At 29.0% G+C, this 26,022-nt stretch overlaps 1 protein-coding gene across 1 annotated transcript; it reads left to right on the top strand.

Moving 5' to 3' along the window:
- Nucleotides 1-437: 437 nt before the first annotated feature.
- Nucleotides 438-24,691, top strand: LOC136085897 (uncharacterized). The gene is made up of 5 exons (XM_065807740.1): nt 438-866; nt 1,075-1,265; nt 20,218-20,465; nt 21,509-24,340; nt 24,597-24,691. The coding sequence occupies exons 1-4, from the start codon at nt 801-803 to the stop codon at nt 24,334-24,336; spliced, it is 3,333 nt and encodes a 1,110-aa protein (XP_065663812.1). The 5' UTR covers nt 438-800; the 3' UTR covers nt 24,337-24,340; nt 24,597-24,691.
- The last annotated feature ends 1,331 nt before the right edge of the window (nt 24,692-26,022 follow it).

Here is a 26,022-nt window from a genome sequence, read left to right as displayed (position 1 = left end):
TTAAATTTTTTTATCTTATTTAAAACTTAGTTTACCTTGGTTGTTAGTTAGTTACGTTGGTTACATTGGCTGGAAATGTGTTTAAGAGTAAAATTTATAAAAAACTGTCATACGAGTAGTCTCTAAAGGTTTGCTCACTATTTTTTCCACAAAATTGTCTTCTTATAAAAAACTCAAAATTTTTTGTCTAGTTTATTTGAAAAATATTTTGCTTATTACTGAAAAAAATGTTCTGAAGTGGTCAAGTTTTGTTTTTAGCTGCAACATTATGTTGCTGTAGTCGGATGATATATTAAAATTTACAAACCAGTTAACAAATTTATTTTTCAAATTGCTCAAAATTTACCAATCAAATAATAAATTTACATTTAAAATTGCTTAAAATATACAAATCAAATAATAAATTTATAGTTAAAATTGTTTAAAATTTGCAAATTAATTAACAAATTGTTTGCAGACCAACATGTGTTAAAGAAAATGTGATAAAAAAACTATTAAGAATTTAACGCATTAATTAATTTATTACGTTTGTTTGTTAACATATACCAATTATGCAAGAAAATGTTAGATTATGAAAGAAAATGTTATGCAACTTTTAAAAAACAATTAAGCGATATTGTTGTGACAATTTATTTTCTACCATCAAAAACATTTATTAACAGGTGTGTCAACAAAAAAAAAGAATTTAAAAGGGTCTCATCAAATGGTCTTACTAGAAAAAAGTAGTCAATTTGAATTTTCGCAGTTCACTCTAACAAAATATAATAATAACTTAAAAAGCTCAAAAAATCCTGCTCGCAATGAGTTGGATGGTTTTGCTTCTCACATCAATAATATCAACATTAGCTAGAGGGGATCCAACTAAAGTAAGAAATATTCTACATAATACTCTTTGATAAACTTTTTAACTTTTTTTTTTATTTTTTGCTAAAATTAATATACTCAACAAAAATATTCGAAATAAGTAAACACAACAAGGGTTAAATTTGAGTACAAGATAAACCATTCATTAATTAAAAAAAAAAATCAAATAAAACTTGATTTTTGTTTTTAACGCGTCTTTTTTTTTTTTAGCCGCTATCAAATGTGCTATTAAAAACAAACAACGCCTTATCATTCTTAAGACACAAACGAGAAAGTCCCGAAAGTCAAATAAGAAGTGAATGCTGCGGGAATACACAATGTTCGTTTGAAGAGAGAGCTGAAATTTCTGAAGTTGTTGGTTGGGATAGAGTTAATACTGCAATGTGTGAAGTTTCAATTAGGTAAAAACTTTTTTGATGCATATATCATGTTTGTGTTTTTCTCGTGTTTTAACTCTTTATAGTTATTATTTCTTTTACTAAACCTATATTGCTCAATCCTCTTTGTTGACGCAAACGCATGGTAAGTATATATGTGTGTATATATATATGCATATATATGCGTATATATATATATATATATATATATATATATATATATATATATATATATGTATATATATATATATATATATATATATATATATATATATATATATATATATATATATATATATATATATATATATATATATATATATATATATATTCAAATATATTCCAATAGTTTGACAACTAAAATATAAGCTATAATTTTAAACCGGCAATTAATAATTACGTTCTTATCAAATCATTTAAAAGATATGTTGGTAATATACATTTAAGGTTACGGGTAGAAAAGGATGCGCAAAACTTTTTAGATCTACTTAATAAACAAAATAAAAATATTTAACACACAATGGAACCTGCTGACTTAACCAATACATTAAACTATATTGATGTTTCAGTTACTAACAATAAAGCAGGTTATATAGTTTAAAACACATCGCCAAATTGTAACAACAAACGTTCAAATTAAAACCAATTCATACAATGATTCAAAAATTATCTATGGTGTCTTTCTTGGTCTCGTTCATAGAGCACAATGTTTGTGCACACTAAATATTATTAATAATGAGTTTTTTTTGTTATTTTTTTAAACATCTTCACTTCCAAAAGGCTGCAAGCAACCACTATTAGAGTTGGAAGTTTCTGGAAGAGAAAAGATGAAGTTTATAAAGCAAGATAACAATTTATAGACAATTTGAAAGATTGCAAATTATAAAGGCCGGGTGAATGAAAAAAAAGGCAATTGCTTTTACTCAGCATTTTTGGAGTAATCAGCTTAACGTGAATAAAAATTTGAGCAAAATTGTTCAAACTTTTATTCACGGAAAATTAGATAAAGGGAGCGAGTTCCGAAGAACTGATGTTCGAGGAAAAAAACTAGACAAATAAGAATCTTTTTGAGCACTCACAGTAAAAGGAACGGTCACAAAGAAACGAGACCTAATTTAATGACGAGTTATACGAGAATAAATTTTAGTAGATAACACAAAAAACGCTAGCTCTTTAGACCAGCTTGAAATCTATATTAAAGATTTAAATCCATATTGATGATCAGAAAGTAAGTTATTAGATTCAAGACGAGAGATTAAGTTTTTGTTAATTAAAAACTCAAAAACCTTGCTTATGATAGGAAGAAGACTATTGAGATGGAAGTTAGAAGAGTCAAATTGCTCTTCAGACTTTTCAAAAATAGGGATAACAGATACCGCCTTCCAGCAAAATAGAAAACAAGAATCTGATAAGCACTTGTTAAACAGTTTTGATATAATAGATGACAGCTCCGAAGAACACTACTGCAAGACTATAACAGGTATGTTGTCCGGACCACAAGCTGTAGAAGAGTCTAAGTAGGAAATCACTTTAGGTACAGAAGCAGGAGTGATAAGAATGTAAAGGAATGGAGCAACCTTTTTTTCGGCTATACCAGGTAGGATGTGATTAGCGGAATCAAGAAATCAGATTGATTAAAAGTTCTAAGCAAATAATTTAGCTTTGCCTTTAGGCGAGGTAACAAATATTTAAGCCATGCAAGTGATAAGGAATAGTAGATTGCCCTTATTATAGTCACTGTTAAAGATTTTCCAGTAGTCTCTGGGGTTTTATTTTTGAAATGAAATACGAGATTTTATGACCTGAGAATAGCGGGATTCGGCATTAAGCAAAACTTTTTACAATCATTTCTAGCAATAGTAAGCAGACATCTGTTTTTTGAAGAATTTTTTTTGACAATAGATATGATGCTAATTGTTTCGATTGGAAACTGCAGCAGCACAATGAGAGAAAAATCATGGAGAAGAGTGAAAAGATCATGGAAAGAGCCCCAATCAGCTTTAAGGTAGTTGTAAGAGGTACGATAATAAGGAGATTCTTTTGATCAAAAAGAATTAGATAATGGTTTTTGAGAAATGGAACCGTGATCATAAGCAACAAAGGGTAAGAAACTGATGTGGAGCACTGACTTGGATCCGAAACAAAATATAAGCCGACTAGAGAAGGTAAATGATTAGGATTGTCTGGAAAGCGAGTTGGAAACTTGACTATTTGTGTTAGATATTGAGAAAGGCAAAAGCTGTGGGCTTTAACACTGCAGAGCCACTGACACTAAAACCAAGCCATTTAGTGTGATTGTTAATTCATTGTGATGGGCTTTTTCAATTGCGATGATTGATTCAGTGTGATAAATTGTTGTTTCTTATCAATGTATTTGTAGAAAACGGCTATGGGTGAAAAATCTCAAAAAACTAGATAAAATTTACGAAAGAAAAGTGTCTGCAGCACAAAAAATCTCTCAAAAAAGCAACATTTTTTTATAGTCTCCAAAAGATTTTGTGTCGTTACCCTGGATCCCGTTTTTAAAAAACTAGGATACCAACCAGTGTTTAAATCTCCAAAAAATTTTCAGAATCTACTTTGTTTCATAAATAAACCAACACTACCAGTTAATTGATATTCCGGTGATTATAAATTAGAATGCACTCATAGCAAAAGTTGTATTGGTGAAGCAGGGCTATAGATATCTTCTTTTTTATTTGCCAACATTAAAAAAGATGAGACAGTAAGGTAAATAGAAAAATTTATCTGAAGCTGAAAACTTTAAAATTTGTCAAGGAAATTTTGTCTGGAACGGTCGCAATATCTTAAAAATAGAAGTTATATATATTATAAACGGAAAATTAGGGAAGCGTTGCAAATACTACACAATGAAAGTAAAGTAGTTGTATTAAACAAAGATAGTCTTTCATTTATTTCATTTCATTTATTAGAGTGTAAAAAATGGGATTAAAAGGATTTTGGCGGGCTTTAACGATACTCATTTTTATTTTATTGCAATTCCATAAAATTGTTTGTTTTTTGAAGTAATTTTTCTAAAAACTCGTAACACTGTAAATAACGAAGATTTTCGTTTTTTTGCCCAAAACTCAACTTTCGTTGGCTGAATAATTAAATTAGACCGAATCATGTTTCACTTCTTTACAACAACTGAACGCAAAATGACTGATAAATAAACGTTAAACAAGTTTCGGTGGCGCTGTTTTAGAGTCCGCCCATAACAGTATACTATACTGTTATGGTTATAAAATATCCATATTTATACATTTATACTATTATGATATATATATATATATATATATATATATATATATATATATATATATATATATATATATATATATATAAATTATAATAGTATATATGTTATACTGTTATGATATATGTATATCATAGTAGTATAACATTAATAACTTTGATAGACCAGCCTAATATATATATATTAGTCTGGTCTATCAAAGAATACTTTGTTGCGTCTAACTGTAAATGAACAAAAAATATTAAAAATATAAATATTAGACATGGGAAACCGCCTCATTTTGATCCTTAAACATCAAACAGGTCAATAATATTATAGAAAAAAAATTTCTTCAAAATTATGTTATGTTGGGTCTCAAATGAAGCGAAATTTTAAAAAAATTTCAAAAATGATAATTATGTTTTATAAAAACATCTCTAAAACAAATTAACTTTAAAACACCGTGAGTAAAATTGATTTTTTTTAATAATAGTAAAAAAGGCAGTTTTTACCCATTAAAATGTAAACTATTAATGTAAATACAAAATGATTTTTATTTTTGAAACTTTTATAAAATTTTGCCTCATTTGAGACACAATATAACATACTCTTAAAGAAATTTTTTTTCTATAATATTATTGACCTGTCTGATGTTTAAGGATCAAAATGGAACACTTCCAGTAAAACATATATATAAAACATATATATATATATATATATATATATATATATATATATATATATATATATATATATATATATATATATATATATATATATATATATATATATATATATTAGTCTGAATAAAACTAAAACACAAAACTTCGATTGCATCTGTTTCTTTTTTTACTTTGTTTGGTTTAATACTTACTAATAATTGCATACCTCTATTGTTTTGTTGTGTGTATGTTTTCATGTAAACAAACACATGTAAACAAATCCTAACGCAAGACATTCTTGTCGCAATACGAGTTTTTTTTTTTTTTTTTGTAAGCATATGATATTTTTTATATAATTAACTTCTTACATAAATACCATCAGCTTAGATTAAAAAAATGTTATGTCATGACCCGTAAAATTCGGGTCTTAGTAAATCTATTCCACATTGACCTTTTCTATACTTATTCCTGACTTCAGTATATTTTAGTAAGAGGTAGAAAAATATTTATATACATATATAAAAACTATACTCATTGTTTACTTTTTAAAGTTATAAAAAAAATTTTCTTTAAATTTTAACATTTCGGTAGATGTTGTGCAAATCGCTATCAACAAATTGGATATCAGTACCTGTCTAAATAATATTTGGAACCGCTTGAAATGTGTTAATTAAATACCATTGGTATAAAAAGTTTCAAGAAACATGAGATGATTTAAATATGTGGAATAACGGACTTACCACGACTCGTATGATTATAACTCAATATTTATATATTACTGGTCATGGTAAGTCTATTCCACACTTACCATTTTAATAACTTTGCTTTATTTCAATAATTGTTAAAAAAGAGTAAAATGTAAAAATCTTTCGTTTTGAGTTTACGATTAACAATACTTTACAACTTCTGTAAACTTATCAGAGTTAAAACAATCGAGGTCGATGTGTTTCGAAGACATTTTAGCGAAGTCGAAGCTTCGACGTCGCTAAAAGTCGTATGTGAACGTGTTTCGAAATCGTCAAAAGTTGTATAGAATTTCATTCAACGGTTTTCAAAATCGTATTACTTCGAATAAAATATATTTTCGCGGTTTTCAAAATCGTAAAAAGTTGTATAAAATTTAATTTGGCAGTTTTCAAAATCATACTAGTTCAAATAAAGTATATTTTTGTGGCTTTTAAAATTGTAAAAAGTTGTTTAAATTCGAAAATGGCGTGTTTTAAAATTGTTTAAAATTTCTAAAGGCTTTCAAACTTGTATGTGGCTGTACTAGTACTATAATGCTCTTCCCTTCTTTTCTTGTAGACTCCTACTCTATCTCTTAGATTTGGAAAAAATCACAATCGATGAGAACTACCTATGTTCAGGTTCAAAGACACCGATATAAAGTAAAGTGAAGTGATAACTGGTTTGGTATATGCTAGCAATCTCTGTCCTTCTAAGTTCTTATTTCTTAATAATAAAAATTTGAAGTATACACTACAGTAACATTAAAGAAATAAAGAATATACACAAGATATGCTAAAACTCTTGCATTTATTTAATAATCATTCTAGATTTCAAAAATCCAATTCCTTAAATATGCGAAAAGATTATTTGCATAATACTGATTATATAATCTAAAATAATCATAACATGCTGCCTTCGTAAAGAATATTTAGTTATCCGCTTCCAGTCTTTCATTCTCATTTTTTTGTGCTAGTTCCTGGCCTTGGGAGCCCAAATGATGTCTGTCTTGCCTTTCCAGTTCAACAACAATAGCAACAAAAACAACAACAACAACAACAACAGCAACAACAACAAGATATTTATTTTCTTCAAAATTTACACCATAATTACAATAATATATTATTGATAATAATAATTAATCATAACAATAATAATATTAGCAATAATAACAATAATAATAATTATAATAATAATAATAACAATAATAATAATAATAAGAAGAAGAATATCTATAATATTATAAATAATAAAATCAAAATATATTTATAACAATACTGGAGATTTCATTTTAAATGAGGCGGTATCATCATCATCATCATCCTAGTCTGAGTTATCATCATCATTTTGATCTCTGTCTAGAGCAGGTCTAGCTGGCTTTTGCTCTTCCATGAAGCATTATCCCCAAACATGTACAAAGGATTTTAACAAATCGAAGTTCTCGTTGGTGAAGACCATCTTCTCAGTGGTTTTTGGAGACAATCTGCATCTCTTTTCGTGGACCACCTGTCCAGCTTTACTAAAGGCTCGCTCACTTGAGGCCCTTGAGGCTGGCAGGCAATAATACTCCCGTGCTAGTCCTGACAAGATGGACATCTCTCCACATGTTGAAGACATCAACCTTTGAATCTATCACAGTTGTTTCTCTGAATTTCACTCAACGGCAATTGGAGGGCCCTCAGCTGTAGCATTTGTCTGCCTAAATTAACTGGACACAGTCTCAAAGGAATGATAGGAAGTTAAACGTTTAGATAACTTGTTATAACTTTGCTTACTTTAATCTAAAATTGTTTAAATTCAAATAATTTTTAAAAAGTGTTTAACTTTGAACCACCCTCTCTCCCTCGTATGACATCATATCCTCAAATTAAAATTTTTATGACTTTGTTTGTTCAATTGCATTAAGATTAATATAAGCATATTTAATTAGTTTTAAAGAAATTTATTTTATATTTTAATAAATGGCTATTACCTTTGCTGCTGCCTTCCAGAATTCAGTCTCACCATCATCTTCAAGAAGCTCATGGGTGATCTCATCTGAGACATTGATTGCGCCTTGCTGATTTGACATCCAGTCTGCTTTTGTAGGATGACTGGCTTTCAACTTGTCAAAAATCTCATCCCTTACACCATAAACGTGCAGTTGTTGGCCTTTCAAGAATGGGTGTAGCAGGTAGCCTACAGCATAAGGTACAATGTCACATCCTCCTCTTGGAAATTGTTTCTCGAGTTCTACAATGAGCTCAACCATGAAAGGACCTACTCCAGTGACACTGTTCTTTCTAATTTCTTTGACCCTCAGAGAAGCACACCTATCCATAAGATGAACAATGGCTGTCAGTGCTCTATCCGTTGTAATTTTCTTATCACTCAACATAAAAAAATTACTATGGAAAGAGCACTGACAAATTGTTCATCCGGAGGAATGGGTGTGATCCATTCTTTTTTGTCAGCCCGTAGAGCACACAGCACACATCGAAAATGGTCGATGTCTAGGAGCATCATCTGGACAGAGTTCCATCTGGTAGCACAAGGACCAGTGATTTTTCTGTAGGGTACTGAAACAAAAACTAAAATAAAAATTCGCAAAAAACTTCGCATCTTAGAAAACTTTGTTTAAAATTAAAAAATATTTGTAAAAATTTGACATTAAGTTGTAAAACTTTGTATTCGTATCTACTTAAAAAGTTAAAAATATTACCATTCATCTCGAGGCAATTTTTTTTCAACACCCCTTTAGCAAGAGGAGAGTGATGACTCGATAGCAGCCTTGATATCATGCTGTTTGTTGTTAAGCTTGTGGTCAATGCACGTGATTGAAACACTTTCAAGATCAGCTATAGTCTCTGACTTCCTCTAGGCAGCTTTCATACTTGAAGCTTGATCACACACAACAACCCGCTTCTTGACCATTTTGAGTAACTCAAAACTTGTAACCAAGTTGTCCAACTGAGTAGCAATGTTCTGAGCAGTGTGTTTTCTTGTGAATGGAACAACTCCAACAGTTTACATCACCAAGGAGTTGTTTACATCAGTTGTTTAACAAACTTACCAACTTTTTCCAATATATCCACTGCCTCTTCAACTTTGTCCTCCTTGGCAGCTTCTGCTTTATCTCGTATCTTTTGATTCTGACACATTTCGATGTACTCATCCTTATGGTTCGATTGCAGGTGACCACTCAGGGTCGATGCTGACCCAGAGTTTATTTTTAGGTCTGTCTTGCAGATATTTCACACACCATAGGCTTTATGTCCCTTGTATTCCTTCAGGAAGTACTGCCAAACCAGCGAGCGATAGGTCTTTGGCATATTTGTTTGATGTTTTACAATGTTTAGATCGTCTTAAATAACATACATAAAGTTATAAGGTTTTCAAATTCGTTATATATAATGTAAACAAATTTTTACGATTTTCATACCAGTAAAATTTTGATTTACAACTTTTTGCGACTTTAAACATCGTTTTAATTAAGTTTTAAGAACTTATAATGGGTTTCAACCTCGAATAAAAGTTAAAGCTACAACTTTTTACGGCTTTCATACCCGTTTAATTAACTTTTTTTCGAAGTTTAACGGATTTCAACTTCGTTTGCTTAAAGAAACTTCGCCTAACTGAAGGCTTTCAAAGTCGAAGAAAAAATATACGATTTTGAAAATCGTAACTCGATTGTTTTATCTTAAATATGTATATAAAAACGGAGACGGACCTTATTATTTTTTTCTTTAATAAGCATCTATTAATTTTTTTTCAGGCCATCAGCAGCTTATTCCATAGATCATACAGGTTATTTTTTAAAAAACCGGAAAGTTGTATGGGTAAAATATCCGAAATATATTTTCCTCTTAAATTTGCTTTTAGCTGAGTTGTTTCAAAACCTTTTTAATTTTAGAATGAGTGAAAAAGCTTAAAAAACATATATATTACAAAAATATATTCCTAAACTTGTATATGTACGGAAAACGTTTTGGCTATCCGGAAAAACTAGAAGTTGAGAAAAATCCAGAAATATCTGGAAAAAGATAATCCCTTTAATAGGACTCTTGCCCTGTTAATTTTAAAGAAAATTTAAGTTTCCATGTGAAATCTTTTTTTTATAAATAAGAATGTTGTCTCTTTAATGCGTACACTCAATCTATTACTAAGCATATTAAAACATAGAGCTCTACCATGACTAGGGTTTCTCATTTCCCGTAAATTTAGCATCCCGGGATTCTTGATGTGAACTTATATATCCCGGCATAATTTTTAATATAATAACAAGCAGTTTCTGACACAAATTTATCTTAGCACGCTAATCTATATTACTATTTAAAATAAAATATTGTTTTAAAAAACATAAACAATCAATTGATTTGTCACTTAATCGTGAACGAATTTTTGCCATAAATAGACCCGCGGCAGAAAAAGCTCTTTCTGATTCAATTGATGTCGGCTTGATGGTCATCAATGTGGAGTATATTCTTTCTAAACTTTCGCTACACTTTTCAGTTGCCTTAAAAAGTTTGATTTCTTTTGTGAGGTTTTTTAAGTTGCTTATGTCTTCTAGAGCTGCTTTTTCTACTTGTTTGACATTAGTGATCGACCGAAACCGAAATTTTAGCCGAAACTGAAAGTACCGAAATTTCGGTTCAGTTAAGCCGTAGCCGAAACCGAAACCGAAATTTCGGCCGAAACCGAAGCCGAAATTTCGGCCGAAATTTAACAATGAATGTTTAAAATCCCTGAACCTTTTATGATCACCAAATTAAAGCAAAAAAAAACTATTTTACATATATCTAAGCAATCACCATGTAACATAGTTTGATAAAAACTATAATATGTCAAGACATTTCAATAATTAAAGGTAATAATTGAATTATTTTCTCGACGAAATACAGAAATATAGAAGACCTATAGGTCTTATAACAGAGCACCGCGGAAGTGCATTTAACCAGGAAGTTTACGCCTCCTTCATTACCGTGACGCAAAAATGTATCCTAAGCTCGTTTTGAGCCTGGATCTCCTGCTTCCAAGTCAAGCGCTCTAACCACTGCGCCACGGTCGCACAAGAAACTTCAGACCTTCTTTAAAGTGTGAATCAATTTTTGAGATTTATAGGACTGCCGGTAGTTGTATTGCTTTTTCAGTTAAGAGATTTTTTAGAGTAAACCACTTCTTAAATGTGATGAAAGTCCGCTAAGTGATTGAAGTTTTGGACTGTACGATCCATGAGATATTTTCAAATTGCAAGTTCCGTATTTGAAATCACTTACTGTCACGGTAAAATGATTCCATAAACCAGTTTTTTATCGATTATTTTCCGTTGTAAAATTTAGCACTGAGAAACTTTTGATGAAACTATTGCTTTGGGTTGCTTTACTTAAATGTTAATTCATTTTAAGAATGATTTGAGAATAGTAACTTAAAACTATTATGTAACGTGATTTCAATTAAAATTTTTACAATTGTTATAATTAAAAATTGATTTACTAACAAACGATTACAATTAGGAAACCGTCATGACCCCACTTATATTAAAACTTAAAAAAAATCTTATAAAAGTTTCGGTTCATTTCGGTTGGAGTTTGAACCGAAATTTCGGCCGAAACAGGAAAAGTAAAAAAATTGTTGAAGCAGAAATTTCGGTTTCGGTTTCGGCCGAAACTTAAGCCGAAATTTCGGCCGAAGCCGAAAGTTTCCGTTCACTATTTGACATTACAAATAGTTGCATCCAATTTTTGTTCAAGTGTCAAAATACTTTTGCCTAAAAAATTTGGAGCAACAGGTTGAGGCATTGACAGGTCAGAAACCATGCTTTAATTATCATGACTCACTTCAACTATTTCATTATTTGTTGAACTAGTGCTAGCATTCTCTATGTACACCAGGTATAAATTTTTTTTGCTGTTGCTTTTAATACACGTTTGGACGGTAAGAGTAGTTTGGAGTTGATATTTGATTCCTAATTATAACTAATTGGGTTGTTTAAAAATTTTAGTAGTCCAATTAAATTGGCATTTCTGCGTTCTTCAATTCTCTCCTGCACAGATTGAAGCAGTTTATTAGCTATCAAATTTTTTTTCTCCGCTAAATTGTCTAAGATGAATATCATTACATCTTCTGCGTCAAGTAGAGTAGCATTACTTCTACCAAGTCTTTCTATTCCAACTTTTATCGGTTGCAGAGAAATTGGTGTGGCGTTCATAATGGCCTATTCATCTTCGGAGATATTAAGAACTTCTTTTAAATCGATCATTGCTTTAAGTATATATGTTTTTATTTGAAGGAATCTTTCTAGCATTTTAACAAGACTGTTCCACCTTGTTTTGACATCTAATATAAGCTTCAGTTCTTTATGAAACATAGATTTTACGTAGATTTGTAAAACGTTATTTTCAAATGAGATGATTTGTGGAACATTCAAACCACTTTTCGAACCTTCTGAATTTTTAAGGCTATATTTACGCTATTTTGTAAATCATCAATAAACGTAACGCCTGTTGAGCTGTATGACTCATCATTACAGTCAAATACATCATCAAACTCATCGTAATCACTCAAACTTTCATCGGAATCTTGCAACTGCGATTCAAATTAAATATATTTTTTTGGAGTCTGACTTTTTGTAAAGAACATCACATACTGCCAAATGAAGTCCGTGGGCATAACACAACTGATGTTCAATACCACTTAGCCGTCCAAATTTTTTCATTACGGATGCTCGACAGTAACACTAGCTATGATGTGCTTTTTTAAATCTAACAGTTTATTTTCAACCAGATCAACAAATTTTTCTGCAGGAAGTGATCCAGCTATCGGAGTCAATCTCAGGTTCCTAAACTTTGCTAATAAGTGTAAACTTACATTTAAATAACGTCGATTTTTTAAAGACGTATATTTGTCTAACGATAAAGGAAATCGCGACCCGCTAGATATTTCTTTTGTTATCTCTAAAACCACAGTTTGTTTAGCTAAATCATATTGTTTTTTTATCATACTTATAACATGGGTTGGATTTTTTGGTAACAACATGCCTTTTTCAGACAATGATTGCTAGCTTCGACACAATTTCCTCGATAGTCTGCTGTTTAACAAAAAAGGTGATTTTCTTTTGCACAATTTTAATTTCCAAACCAGTATCTTCATGTAGACGCTTCATATTTAAATCCAAATATTTATGTTTGTTTTTTTTTAATGACGAAGAAATTGTCGAAAATCCTTTGCACATTGTCTTTACATTGCACTTTTTGCAAATTGCAGATTCGTCAGATTTTTCTTTACAAAATACTGCCATGCTTTCGATCCATTTACAATTGACATGGTATAACTAAATTGAATCGCAAAACAACTAAAAGTAAAGTTACAAATATTTCTTATATATGTATGTAATCTTACGTATGACTTTATATGTCTTTGTTTGCCGTTTTTTAAATACAAAAATTATTAAATATTTCAATAATTCAATACAGAAAAAGTTTTACTTTTCAATAATTTAAAAGTTTAAAAATCAAACTTACTGTTTTCGTTGGAAGAAATCTTTTTTATTTTTTACTCATATTTTATAATAACAAGAAGAAAGAATGCATTCCTTGAGTTAGATAGTTTAAGATAGTTTCAATAACATTTCTTGTTGTGATAGGTTTTAATATAAGATATGAACACATAAAACACAACTAAATGCAATAATATTTTTCTTATTTTTGGCTGAATTAGTTTAAACAGTTATCATATGTAAAATTAAAAAAAAATAATGTTCTGGGATATAAGAGTGATACCTCGGGAAATCCCGCTGCCATTTTTATTTCCGGGATCCCGGGGATAAAAATGGCAGCGGGATTAGACATATATAGTCATAAGAACTTTATAAAACGGAATATAAATGCTTTATAAAAATTCATTTAAATCTAAATTAAGAAAATATTGCCGCAATGAAATTATCAAGTTAAAGATAAAAGATCTTTTAATATTATTAAAGATATTTATTTATATATGATTAAATATATTTTAGTAACACATTTATTACCAAATTAACAAAACCTAACAATTTTTAATTGTTTTTAATTGTTTGTCAATATTGAATAACACGTCATCAGATTAATCTTAAAAAAGTAATTGAATTAAAAAAAAGGAAAAAATACACCACATGTATTAACTGGAAATCAATTTATTTATACATAATAACAAAACAAAATATATAAAGAAAAGTAAATATTTACAAAAAAAATTTAACTAAAATTACATTATCAATTACCAATTATTAGATAACCAACTACAAAAATAATAATTATAGATGCAGCGTATTTTTTTCCCGTCACTCTCTCTCCTCTTACTTTACTTTCTACAGGATCAACACTGTATAATAATAAAATAAAAAAAATGGGGGGGGGGCGGCGGAGCTTTTGCCCTTAATTTAAAGCCCACACCTTATGTGCCTTTTGAGATGCGGGCCCTCTATTTGATCTGAAATAAGCTGAAAAAGCATTGTAAGCCATGTCTAAAATGAATAAAAACTACAAACCAATTAACCTGTTCCTGATGCTTTTTCTAGAGCATTGTTGAAAATAGTCAAAATCTGTAAGAAATATATTGCAAAGACAATTAGTTATTACACAAAATAACAAAAACACAACAGCTATCGGTGCAAACAAATTTTGCGATTTGATCAGAAAAAAAATTATTCTTACCTTTATTGTGACAACTAATTTCTTTTTAAACTATTAGCTAATGATCAACCTAGCAAATTTTAAATAATTAAGGTTTACTAAGTTAAAACCATATTTTAACAGTAGACAAAGAAAACATGATAGTTGGTGGAGCACCAAAGTTGAACTAAAAAAGTAAAATAACAACTAAACTTGCTACGTGACGCATATTATAACTGTTGAGTTCTCGCCTAACCGGATTTCTTTCATTTTAATTAAAATTCATCTCAGCTCGCCTAGGCTTATCTCTTACATTTTTGACAACAATTTATCTCACCTCGCCTAAACGGATTTCTTTCATTTTAAGGAAGTCCATTAATTTCTCTTCTTAAATTATCAGACATGATTAAGCAACAAAGGAGTTAAAATGATGCCTAAAATAATAAAATAAAAAAAGTTGAACTTTTATTTTTAGATTGAACTTTGAGTTTTCTTTCTTAAACTTATCTAAAATACAGTGTAAGCAAATAAAACAGAGTATAATATAATAATCTAACTGTATTCTGCTCTACTATTAGTCATATTTAAATTAGATGTTTCAAAATAATTGAGCAATGTGTAAAGATAACATATTTCTATCAAGAACTTAAACTAAAGTTACAAATAAATTGATATAATCTTTTATAACTGAGTAATGTTATACATTTAAGATAATTTTATTAATTATTGACAAAGTATTATAAGTATTTAATAAAAAAAAAAAAACAATAAAAAATAATTAAGAAAAGTTTTTACAGATAAAAACTCAAATAAAGCAAATTGATAAAATTATAAGGTCTGTCTGCTCAGTAAGTACTGCTACCATTGAACAATGAAATGTAATCCTCCATCATAAAATCCCTTTCATTACTTTGAAATGTACCTAATGCAAGATTTGCAATAAATAAGTAAATACAAAACTAATAATAGAAAACCTCTATAAACAATCATTTGCTTCAAGTGAAGAAACTTGGGAACATTGACTTCTATGTATGTATGTATGTATGTATGTATGTATGTATGTATGTATGTATGTATGTATGTATGTATGTATGTATGTATGTATGTATGTATGTATGTATGTATGTATGTATGTATGTATGTATGTATGTATGTATGTATGTATGTATGTATGTATGTATGTATGTATGTATGTATGTATGTATGTATGTATGTTTGTATGTATGTATGTATGTAGGTATGTATGTATGTATGTATGTATGTTTGTTTTTATGTATGTATGTATGTATGTATGTATGTATGTATGTTTGTGTATTTATTTATGTATATATATATATATATATATATATATATATATATATATATATATATATATATATATATAACGTTAAAATATTATTTTGGAGAAAACATTCTTTATACAAAAAATCCTAAAAATGAAATGATAGTTACCAAAACTTGTGTTATAACACTTTGTATACTCACCTATATAAAAAAAACCCATAGATTTCAATTAAACATATTTAATGAAGGAAATAGAATCTTAATAGAAGCTATTAATAAATAGGAAGTCCATTTTTTGACAAAATTTATTTATCAAGAACAGAGTATATATATATATATATATATATATATATATATATATATATATATATATATATATATATATATATATATCTTTTAAACAAATTTTTAATATTAACAAAATGCAAATTGTTAACAAAAAAGGATCAGAGTATATATCCTTTCAATAAAATTTACTTAAAATTATAAATATTTAAAAAACTATTGATATTGAAAAGCTATATATCTTTCTAACATTTTTTATTAACACATTCATTCAACAATATTTTTTCAACACATTTTATGATTAGACTAACTACAAATAGATTTTATTTATGTGTTTTATCATGACAGTACACCACTTTACTGGCACGGAAAACATTCTTGCTCTCAACAAAGCCAAGTCACATTATAGTAAAGACAACCACTTGGCTAGCGAGGTCAACAATCATGCTGTAAACTAAGCCAAGTCATAACAATTTGAAACCATGCAAAAATAACCACTTACAAACTATAAACACTGAGCATTATAAACATCACAAACATAGAAACACTTTATTTATAAAAGATATTTACACACTTACAAAATATACACCCATATAAACTTAACGCATATAAACACATAATAAATAACACATACATATAACTAAATACATAAATTAAGAAAAATATATAAATTAGAAGTATTTACAAAATAATACCTTATTTGTTTAATGACTTACCTCGTGGTAAATGTTTAACAACTTTAAAAAACTAACGATCAAACAACCTGGTTTTTTATATTATAAAACCAAACAGATTTTCTTTAATTTCTTTAAAATACGGTATTAAACGATCTTGTTCTTTAACATACAACATAGAGTTTACCGTGTGAGATATAAGGGTTTTAGAGATATACACTAAATTTATCAAGAGTTTGACCTTTTAAAAAGAGCATCGTTTTATAGAGTCATCATCGTCTTCTAATTTAAAAAAAAATAAAATAAAAGATTAATATACTTTAAATACAATTGACAAAGGACTTGAATTGTGTTAGTATTATAATGCATGAATTAAATAAATTACTTTAAAAGTTACTATACTTATTTAAAAATAACATAAAGTCCTTTACTACAGAATTCATCAAAAGAAGTTATCCTTTACTACAGAATTCATCAAGAGAAGTTATCCTTTACTACAGAATTCATCAAGAGAAGTTATCCTTTACTAAAGAAGTCATCAAATTAAAAAGTTTTCGATTTATTACTAATTAAGCAATCATGAAGCAAAGTTTTTGATCTTATTACTGATTCAGCAGATATTAACAGATTTTAACAGATATTAACAGATTTAAGAATACCTAGTCGCGTGGTCAAAAGTATAAAGAGAGATGTTAAAAGGCCAAGTTTGGTAAAAACTCCCTGTCAAAGGAATGGGTAACAGCGACAGCAGCAGCAAATTAAGTATTAATTATAAGCGATAATGCATATGAAACCTTACCATACATAAAGAAGTTTGTTTTCAATAACTTCCTAATACAGTGTCTTTTCCAAAAAACATGTTTAAAATGCTGAGTAGGACAGAATATTTTGCTTATTTTTTAACAATTTAAAAAAAAAAATCTACTCTCACCTATCTAATTGTAGGATTGGGTTGAATAGCTAGGAGGAGTAGATTCAATGATAAAATTACATTAATTGGGTTGTTGTAGTTATAAAAATAGGTGAAGATACGTTTGAGCTAGCGCAGATCGGGGGGAATGGTAATTAGATTGAGGGTGGGATGGAGGCGGTAATTTTCTTTTTATACTTTTTAAGATTTAATTCTTACGTAACCATTATTTTTAAAATTTTTAAAAAGTAAAGGTAAAACACAAAGTTTTTTGGTTTTGTTTATAATGTAACTAAAAACTTATTGTTCCAATTTTGTAATTTTAGTATTTGTTTTAAAAATCAACTCGTTTTACATTCTAATACTTTTATATAACGCTTTTTTTAATGAATTCGCCTCCCGAGAACACTTCAGCCAATGAGATTACTTTTTTTTTAAAATTGTGATTATAACTCTCTTTCAATTCTATAACTTCAAAACACGAACCTTGACTAACAAGATCGCTTCGAACCTTGACTAACAAAATCGCTTTCTGGTGAAGCAAGATGAGAATGGTAAAACCAGGGATATCATGGATTGGCACTCTGAACTTCTCGCTTACAAGGCGAGCCCTCTATTACTATATACTACCGCACTGGTAGTGGTTTACATTAGTCATATACATTTTAAATATAAATTCAAACTATAAAAATGGCTTCTCTTATGAAACAGTGAAAGTATGAATAAAACAATTTATAAAAAGAAATTTACGTGTTCAAAAAATTGATGAATCATACTTTTCATATTCATTTTCTAAATAAGAAATATTATGTTAAAACCAGACTAATTAAGAATAAGACATAGTCTAGTTTACAGTTCTCAAAACTAGTTGAATAGGCTGAATAGATAGTTTGTAAAAATTTATTTTCACTTTAGATTCTGAGATTCAAAATCTATGAACGTTTGCAATGCAAGTTTATAAAAACTGCTCTCTGCCTATCAAGTCGCCATCATATTTTTAAATTATTTTTTTGATCATTTTTGAAAACTTTATTTTAAAAACAGACAACAGCTGATGTTAATATATACTTTACAATTATTAAAATCAAATTTTTCACTAGGTAAACTTTCCTCATGCCATTTGCATTATGTCCCTTGACATCGAAAAGTCTTTCTTAAAAAAATGCAGATGAAAATTGCATTTACTTTAAAGAAGAACAATTTAAAGAAGCTCGCATAGGAGATTTATAAGATGCTGCATAATTATCAATTTTCCTACTGACTGTGTAGTATTTTTATAATATAGAAGACGATGGAAAATATTTTAAAATTCATTCGTGAAAATGGGATGAAAATGTAATTTATTTAAAATGAAGCTTTTTTCAAACCTTTAAGGTAAATATCAATACAAAAAAAAAATAGTAAAGAATAGTCAAAACATAAACATAAAAATAAACATATAGAGTAAATTCAAATAAATTATTTTATCGTCAGGGCAAAGCAACGCAAAACAAAGTTTTGAAAGTGGTCGAAAATCCCAATAAATTGCAATTATTTGCTGATTTAGCACCATCCAAATAATTAATAATACTCTTTTATGAGTAACAAGATATTTAAGTATAAAAAAATATTGTTCGTAATAAATATTTTCTATTGATATAAAAACCTATTCATTTTTGACTTTCCTACAAAATATCTAGTCTGGAAGATAAATATTTAGTTGTTTAAAAGGAAATCACTAGTTGTTTATGGAATCCTAACTTAAGCTATATTTTCCAGACCTGTGAAATCTCAAGTTCTTGAATGCTATCTTTAAGTAAGGATTTGGCTCGGTGTTTAATCTATTTTAACCATTGCAAAGATATTTAAACTATTAATATTTCGAAAGGAAACAGAAGAAAGAGAGCTACAACAACCCACGGAAATTTATGAGTTTGAATACTTTAAACAAGATCGATCCCTTTTCATCTATTAGCAAGTCCAAATTAGGGACGTTATTTCAATTTCATTAAAAACAGTTTAAAGCAAACTGAGCTAAGTCCTAAAAAAAGTTTAAAAAGAGACTTTATAAAAGTCTTTAATATTGTATAAACAAATTTTTTTTTAAACACAAGCAAAAACACTAAACAAAAGTAAATTTTCATCTATTTTATTTAAAAGCTAAGTTATAGATTTTCAAAGATAACATTGTTATGAAAAATTTCGATTTAAGTTGCAGTTGATTCGCAGTGGATCTATATAAGCATTTTGAGCGGTTTATGGGATTTTTGCTCATCGGATAATTAGTTGACCATTATTGATATTCTCCATAAGTGGCTAGCCGTCATCGGCTAGCCACTTTTCGCGGCTGCCCCAAGTGGTCCACTAAGCAAACGATAATCAAAATTGGCTATACAGGCCCACTGAAATTACGCAATAGAATTTTTGCTGTGGTGGATATCAGTATTTCTATAATTTAACAAATGTTAAACATTGTGTATGTATGTCTGTTGCTTATATAGTTTATTAAAAAACAGATAATAAAAGCATATGAAAACTATTATTTGAGAGCGACTTTTATTTTGCATTTTGTTTTAAATTTTTTTTCTCCGTAGGGAGAATCAACAATGTACATGCAAACCTAGAAGTGGAAGTTATACTTATGAATGTGGTAATGATTTAAGTAATTGCCCTAACCCATGTAAAGAATTTCATTGCAAGAACGGAAGAACATGTGCATATCATTCTCAAACATGTGACTCAGATAATAATTGCGGAAATTGGCAAGATGAAATTGGTTGTATTACAAAATACTCAGAGGATCAAATCAAAAGCAGAACAAGGCTTAAATATGCTAACCAATGTAAGTTAATTTTTCTAAATAGCACACACTTCCATATAAGATAATTTGAATGTAATGAGAGTAACGTAAGATTAATTTAATTTTAATTTTATGATAATACTTGAAAGTAATTAGAGTAACTCATTACTTTCAAGTTATAACTCTTTAGATAATTTGAAAATAGTGAGAGTAACATATTTTAAAGCCAAAAATCAGTGAGCACGAAACGGTTGTGTTTTCTGGGATGCATTGGCACTTTGAAAATGTACCTTTTTTATAAAAATTTATAAGAAAACAACTTAAAAGACTAGAAAGTTTAATTATTTCATTTTTATAATTTAACTTTTTTTATATTCTTAACTTGTTATTTTATTTTTACAACTCTTTATTTTTACTTCCTTAACTTCTTTTTTTTTTTAAATGCGCACAAGCATTTAATTTACAGTTGGTATAATGATGGGCGACTCTGATTTTAGTTTTACAAAACTCAGGTGGAGAGCAAAAAATAAATATAAAATATAAAAATAAAGTATCCCTTTGTTTTATAGATGCTTTGGTATTCAGGTATTTATGTTTATACATCAATGTAAACGTATTATTTAAGCAGTTTAACTAATAATTTCAAAAAGGTATTGCTGATTCAATATAACACTATTCATGATTTTAAAAATAGAATGGTTTTTAATAACTCTAAGATTCCATCTAATATGGTCATTGATACATTAATTAAGTTAAATGAAAGAGGCAAGATGGTTTTTAGTTAACAAAAAGTTAATAGAGTTAAATCCCATCTCATTTCATTTAACTTCAAGCCCTTTACATGTGTGTGCATGTTTGTGGGGGCTTGTTGTTAAAAAAAAGAGTTACTTACATAAAATTATTTTAATTTACATAATATTAGAATTTTTTCATTTAAATTGTGTTAAAATATTATTAGAATTATATAATCTAATAAACTATTTATTATTATTGTTATTTTATTTAATATATCTTTACGCATTTATCTTATTATCTCAAAATTTAGTTTTAGATTTTATTGCGTTTAATTTTATTGTATTTTTTAGATACCAGTTATTACGGAACTGTGGAAATATTTGATCGGCCAATATGCGATGATAACTGGACAAACCAAAACGCACAAGTTGTCTGCAGAAGCTTGAACTTTCCTCCTGGTACACTTGCAATAGGATGGGGAAATGAACAAGTTTCAACAAACTTTTTTATGGATGACGTTAATTGTGGGGGTGGAGAGTCCAGTATTAGACAGTGCAAACATTTAACAAACAACAACTGTGGCCCAACTGAAGGGGCAGCCGTTATATGCTTGGAACCAAATTCGTTGAAATTAATACCATTTAATTCTGTAAATAGTAAAAATGAAGGTACTGTATTTTTTGGAGATACTCCAATATGCTCTGATGGATGGAATTTTAAGGCAGCTCAAGTAGTTTGTAACCACTTATATGGGGCAGAATTCAAAATTCCTGTTCCTGTTTACGGACACCAAATAAATGTTGGGCAAAAATCAGCACACCTTTTTTTGACATCAATTGAATGTAACGGACAAGAGAGTTTGTTGACAAACTGTCAGATAAAAGTTGCAAAATCATGTTCAACAAACGTTGCAAGTGTTCAGTGTGCTCGTTGTTCGCCGTTTAAATTAATGGATATCGTAAAAAAAATAAAAGTTGACGGCTCAGTTGTTGACGTTTACCAATCAGTGGAAGCTGCAATTAGTGAATTAACTGCAGAGTGCCGAAGTTGGAATTGCAGTATTCCAAACCCAGTTTATCCAGAGTTTTGTAAAGTTCGAGCATTTTTGAACGGTATTAAACATTTTACCAAACTGGGAATGCAAAACAATATTATTTTGTATAGTGATATTAACCACTTAGGGCTTCTTAATTATAACTTCCTCAAAGGAAACTTTGAAAAAATTAAAAATGAAATTGATTCTGTAAGTCAAACTATCACAACTGAACTAGGTGATTACTTCAGCAGGCTTGCTCAATTTGACGAGCAGACAGCAAAGTCAGATAAAGAAAACGCAATGAAAACTTGGTTTGAATTAAAATCTCGATGCGAAGATACGTCGTTAAAACTTTCAGACCAATTAAGTTCCATAATAAAATTTGCATTAGGTGTTACAGCAAGTGATATGATTTCTAAAACTGCAGTTCTTGTTCTACGTATTGTGGGAGCCCTTAATCCCATAAAATGGTTAACTGGAAGTGAGGCATCGGCAGTTGACATAAAAGAGGCTTTCAGTGAGGTGGCAAAACAAGCAGTGCTTATTAAACAAGTAGAATACCTTAAGTCAAACTTTATTCCAAAGTTAGAAAACCTTGTAAAACAAATCTCTATCAAAGTAAATAAAAATAAGGAGACATTTGAAACTATTCGACATTTTGTTGAAACAATTGAGAAAAATATAGATTTTACAAATGAGCAGCTCCATAAATTTAATGAAAACTCAGATAAATATTCACCAGCTATTACTCAAAGTGATATTAGTGAATTTGACGCTATTTTAAGTCAAATGATTGAGAAATTTTGTGAAGTGATTGAAAATCCTGATACTGAATCTGGAACAGTTGCAGCTGGTATTGCGGCAAATAAAGGATTATGTCCCAACGTTAAGGTCACTGCTCCAGTATTGATATCTTTGTATCAGGAAGTAGCAACTCAAGAAGAGACAATAATGGAGAGCTTTTCTAAATTTGTTAGAGCTACGATTGCTAAAGATGCAGCAAACAAGCTCTCAACTTCGATAAAAGGTTCGTCAAGTAATCAGCTCTATAAACTCCTTACCAAATATGAAGCTCTTCATCTTATTAGGTATCATAAAATTATAATTATCAAAAACGCATGTAATTACTTGACATACATGAATCATGGGATCGAAAAGCCAGTGTGCACTGATTTACTTGAAAATCCGAGTGGTGATCCAGGAATTTTGATCAATACTGTTCCTACTGCTATGTGTCAATGTCGGAACTGCTTTACCAAAAGCGGCGATTTTTTGATCCCAGCAACTATGACTGGTGAAAATAATACTATTGATCTTTCAACTTTATACGATGCAGATGCTGAGTTTACAAAAGGGTATGCATATTTAAATATCCCAAATAAAGATTGGCTAGTGGAAAACAAATGGATTTCTGAACACGAGCAAGGTCCATTCTTTTTAAAGAAACTAAATATACATCTTCCTCCAGCTCTAAATTTTTCTCACGAAGTTAATATAAAACTAACTTTATTGGATAATCAGTTACAAGGAAAATCATACATGTTTGAAGGTGGCGTTATAGTAAGAAACCAGTACACAGAAAATCAGTCAAAATGTTCCCAAAACAATCCATACACAGTTGAATCTTGTAATAAAAGAGCAGGGACTTTTTGTTTAGATGTAGATGGTTTAATAAACGGCGAATTACTTCCTCGTTTAGATGGTTCAAAATGGCGCGTAGAACTTCGCTCAAATCAAATTTTACCTAAAATATATTCTGAAACTAAATTGTTTCTTCGAGCATCAGCAGAGTTTTGCTTTCAAACCAAATTGCAGAGCAAACCAAAGTATAGTCTTAGCAAAAGTGTTGACCAATCAAACGTTGAGGAGTGTTGCAGTGATAATGGAATGTTTGTAGATCAAATACTACTAAAAAAGTCTCCGCTTTTAAGTCCTTGCCAAGCTTGTCCTCAAGGATCTTCACCACGGCTTAGTGGTTATTTTTGTGAAAAATGTCCAGCTGGATATGAACCTAATAATTCGGATAAATTTGGTTGTACTCCATGTCCAAAGAACAAATTTAAACCTCTTGCTGGTCAAGACGCTTGTGATAGTTGTTTAGATGGCAAAACATCATCAGAGGGTGCACTGTACTGCCATTAAAAAAGTAGTTATTTTTCTTGATTATTTTATCAAGTTGTGATTATTTCATATTTAAATTTCTTATTATTTTTAATTACTTCTCTACTTTATTAGAAAATCTTTTTTATTGTTTTCCTTCTCTACGGTTCACATTAGACATAATCTTTTGCTGGCGCCTTGCCAATTGATTGATGTTTTCTTTTTAAGGTTTAATAATTTTTTTAAAATTATTTAAAATTACGTTTTTTGTTTTAAATTTCATATGTATGTTTCTTTTTTAGAGTTACACGGAGAAGTCTAAAATGATGATGTTTTTATAATTAAAAGCTTGTACATGTTTGTATAATTGTTTTAGAAAAAATTATTACCAATTAAATTTTATGGATTTTTATTGTTAATAATAACGAACGTTAAGCAATAAAGAATATCAGGATATGTATTTATAGTTAAAATATTTTTAGGTTTGAAAAAATAAATTTAGAAATTTTAACTGAAAACTTTAATTTTAAATAGCAATTTTGTCTTTCTAACTGATTCATCATGATCTCAGACTAACGATTTTTTTACATGAAGCTGCAACTTTGCTACCATGTTTATTGCAACTTTTAATGCGTTGATTAGCTTTTTTCGGTTAATTTTCACAACATATTCTGTGGAAAAAGAGTTCATTTCATCATTATAACCTCAATCAATATACTTTCTTACTAAATTTCTTAAAGCAACTTCACAACAAAATCGTAAATCCATTGTCCAGGATTTACGAAAAGTATTTCTCAAAACAAAAAATATATTTCTTGCTTTAAGAAATAAATTGCTGGAAAAGAAATTTGTTACTTGAAACAAAAAATATACTTCTCGCGATATTAAAACCAAATTATACTTTTTCACTCAAAGTGATTTCTCATCCAATTCATTTTTTATAATTATTTTTCTAGCTTTATTTTTTTCTACTAAAATACATAAAATATACATCTAAATTTTAAATATATTTGAAATACTCCAAATGTAGCACCTAAAACTACAAAATTATATATCACCAAACACAACAAAGTTATGCTAATATAGAATTAATAACCATTTAAAATAAAAATAGATGCAAAGTTTTAAATTAGTCTTCAACTTTAATTTTTGACTAGAGTTATCCTATTATACTTTCCTAGTAAGTCTGTGAAAAAAAACCCTTAGGTATCTTTGCCTTCAACTTAAACCCTCTATGTAAATTTATTGAATCTCTAGGAAACAGCGAGTACCAATAACAGTGATACTAAAAATTTACATAAAGAATTAAACTTGATCGATCAGCTGAAGATCACAAGGCATTGGCATAATCTAACCAAATATACACTGAGTTGACAATGGCAAACTTAAAAACATTAAAAAAATTTCAGTATTACTCACAATGTAAAACGTTACCATAAAATTTAAGTTATTTTAATGAAATTTTACGTTATAGTAACGCAATCGAGTTTTTTTTATAATATCGTAACTCTAATGGTTATTGCACTTTCACGGTACCACCCTGAAGTTCCATGGAACGTATAGCACTATACAAAAATGGATCCATGGAACTTAAAGTGCACTTTACGAAAAATGTGCTTATTGTTGTTTGATTAAAATTAAACCTTTAATTTTTGATACATATTTTTTAGTATTTAATATGCATGTAAATCACATAATAATACAGCACTGCAACTAAATTTCAATGCT

This window comes from Hydra vulgaris, chromosome 10, assembly GCF_038396675.1.
Source record: "Hydra vulgaris chromosome 10, alternate assembly HydraT2T_AEP".
Classification (NCBI taxonomy): domain Eukaryota; kingdom Metazoa; phylum Cnidaria; class Hydrozoa; order Anthoathecata; family Hydridae; genus Hydra; species Hydra vulgaris.
This window is presented reverse-complemented; position numbering and strand designations above follow the sequence as displayed.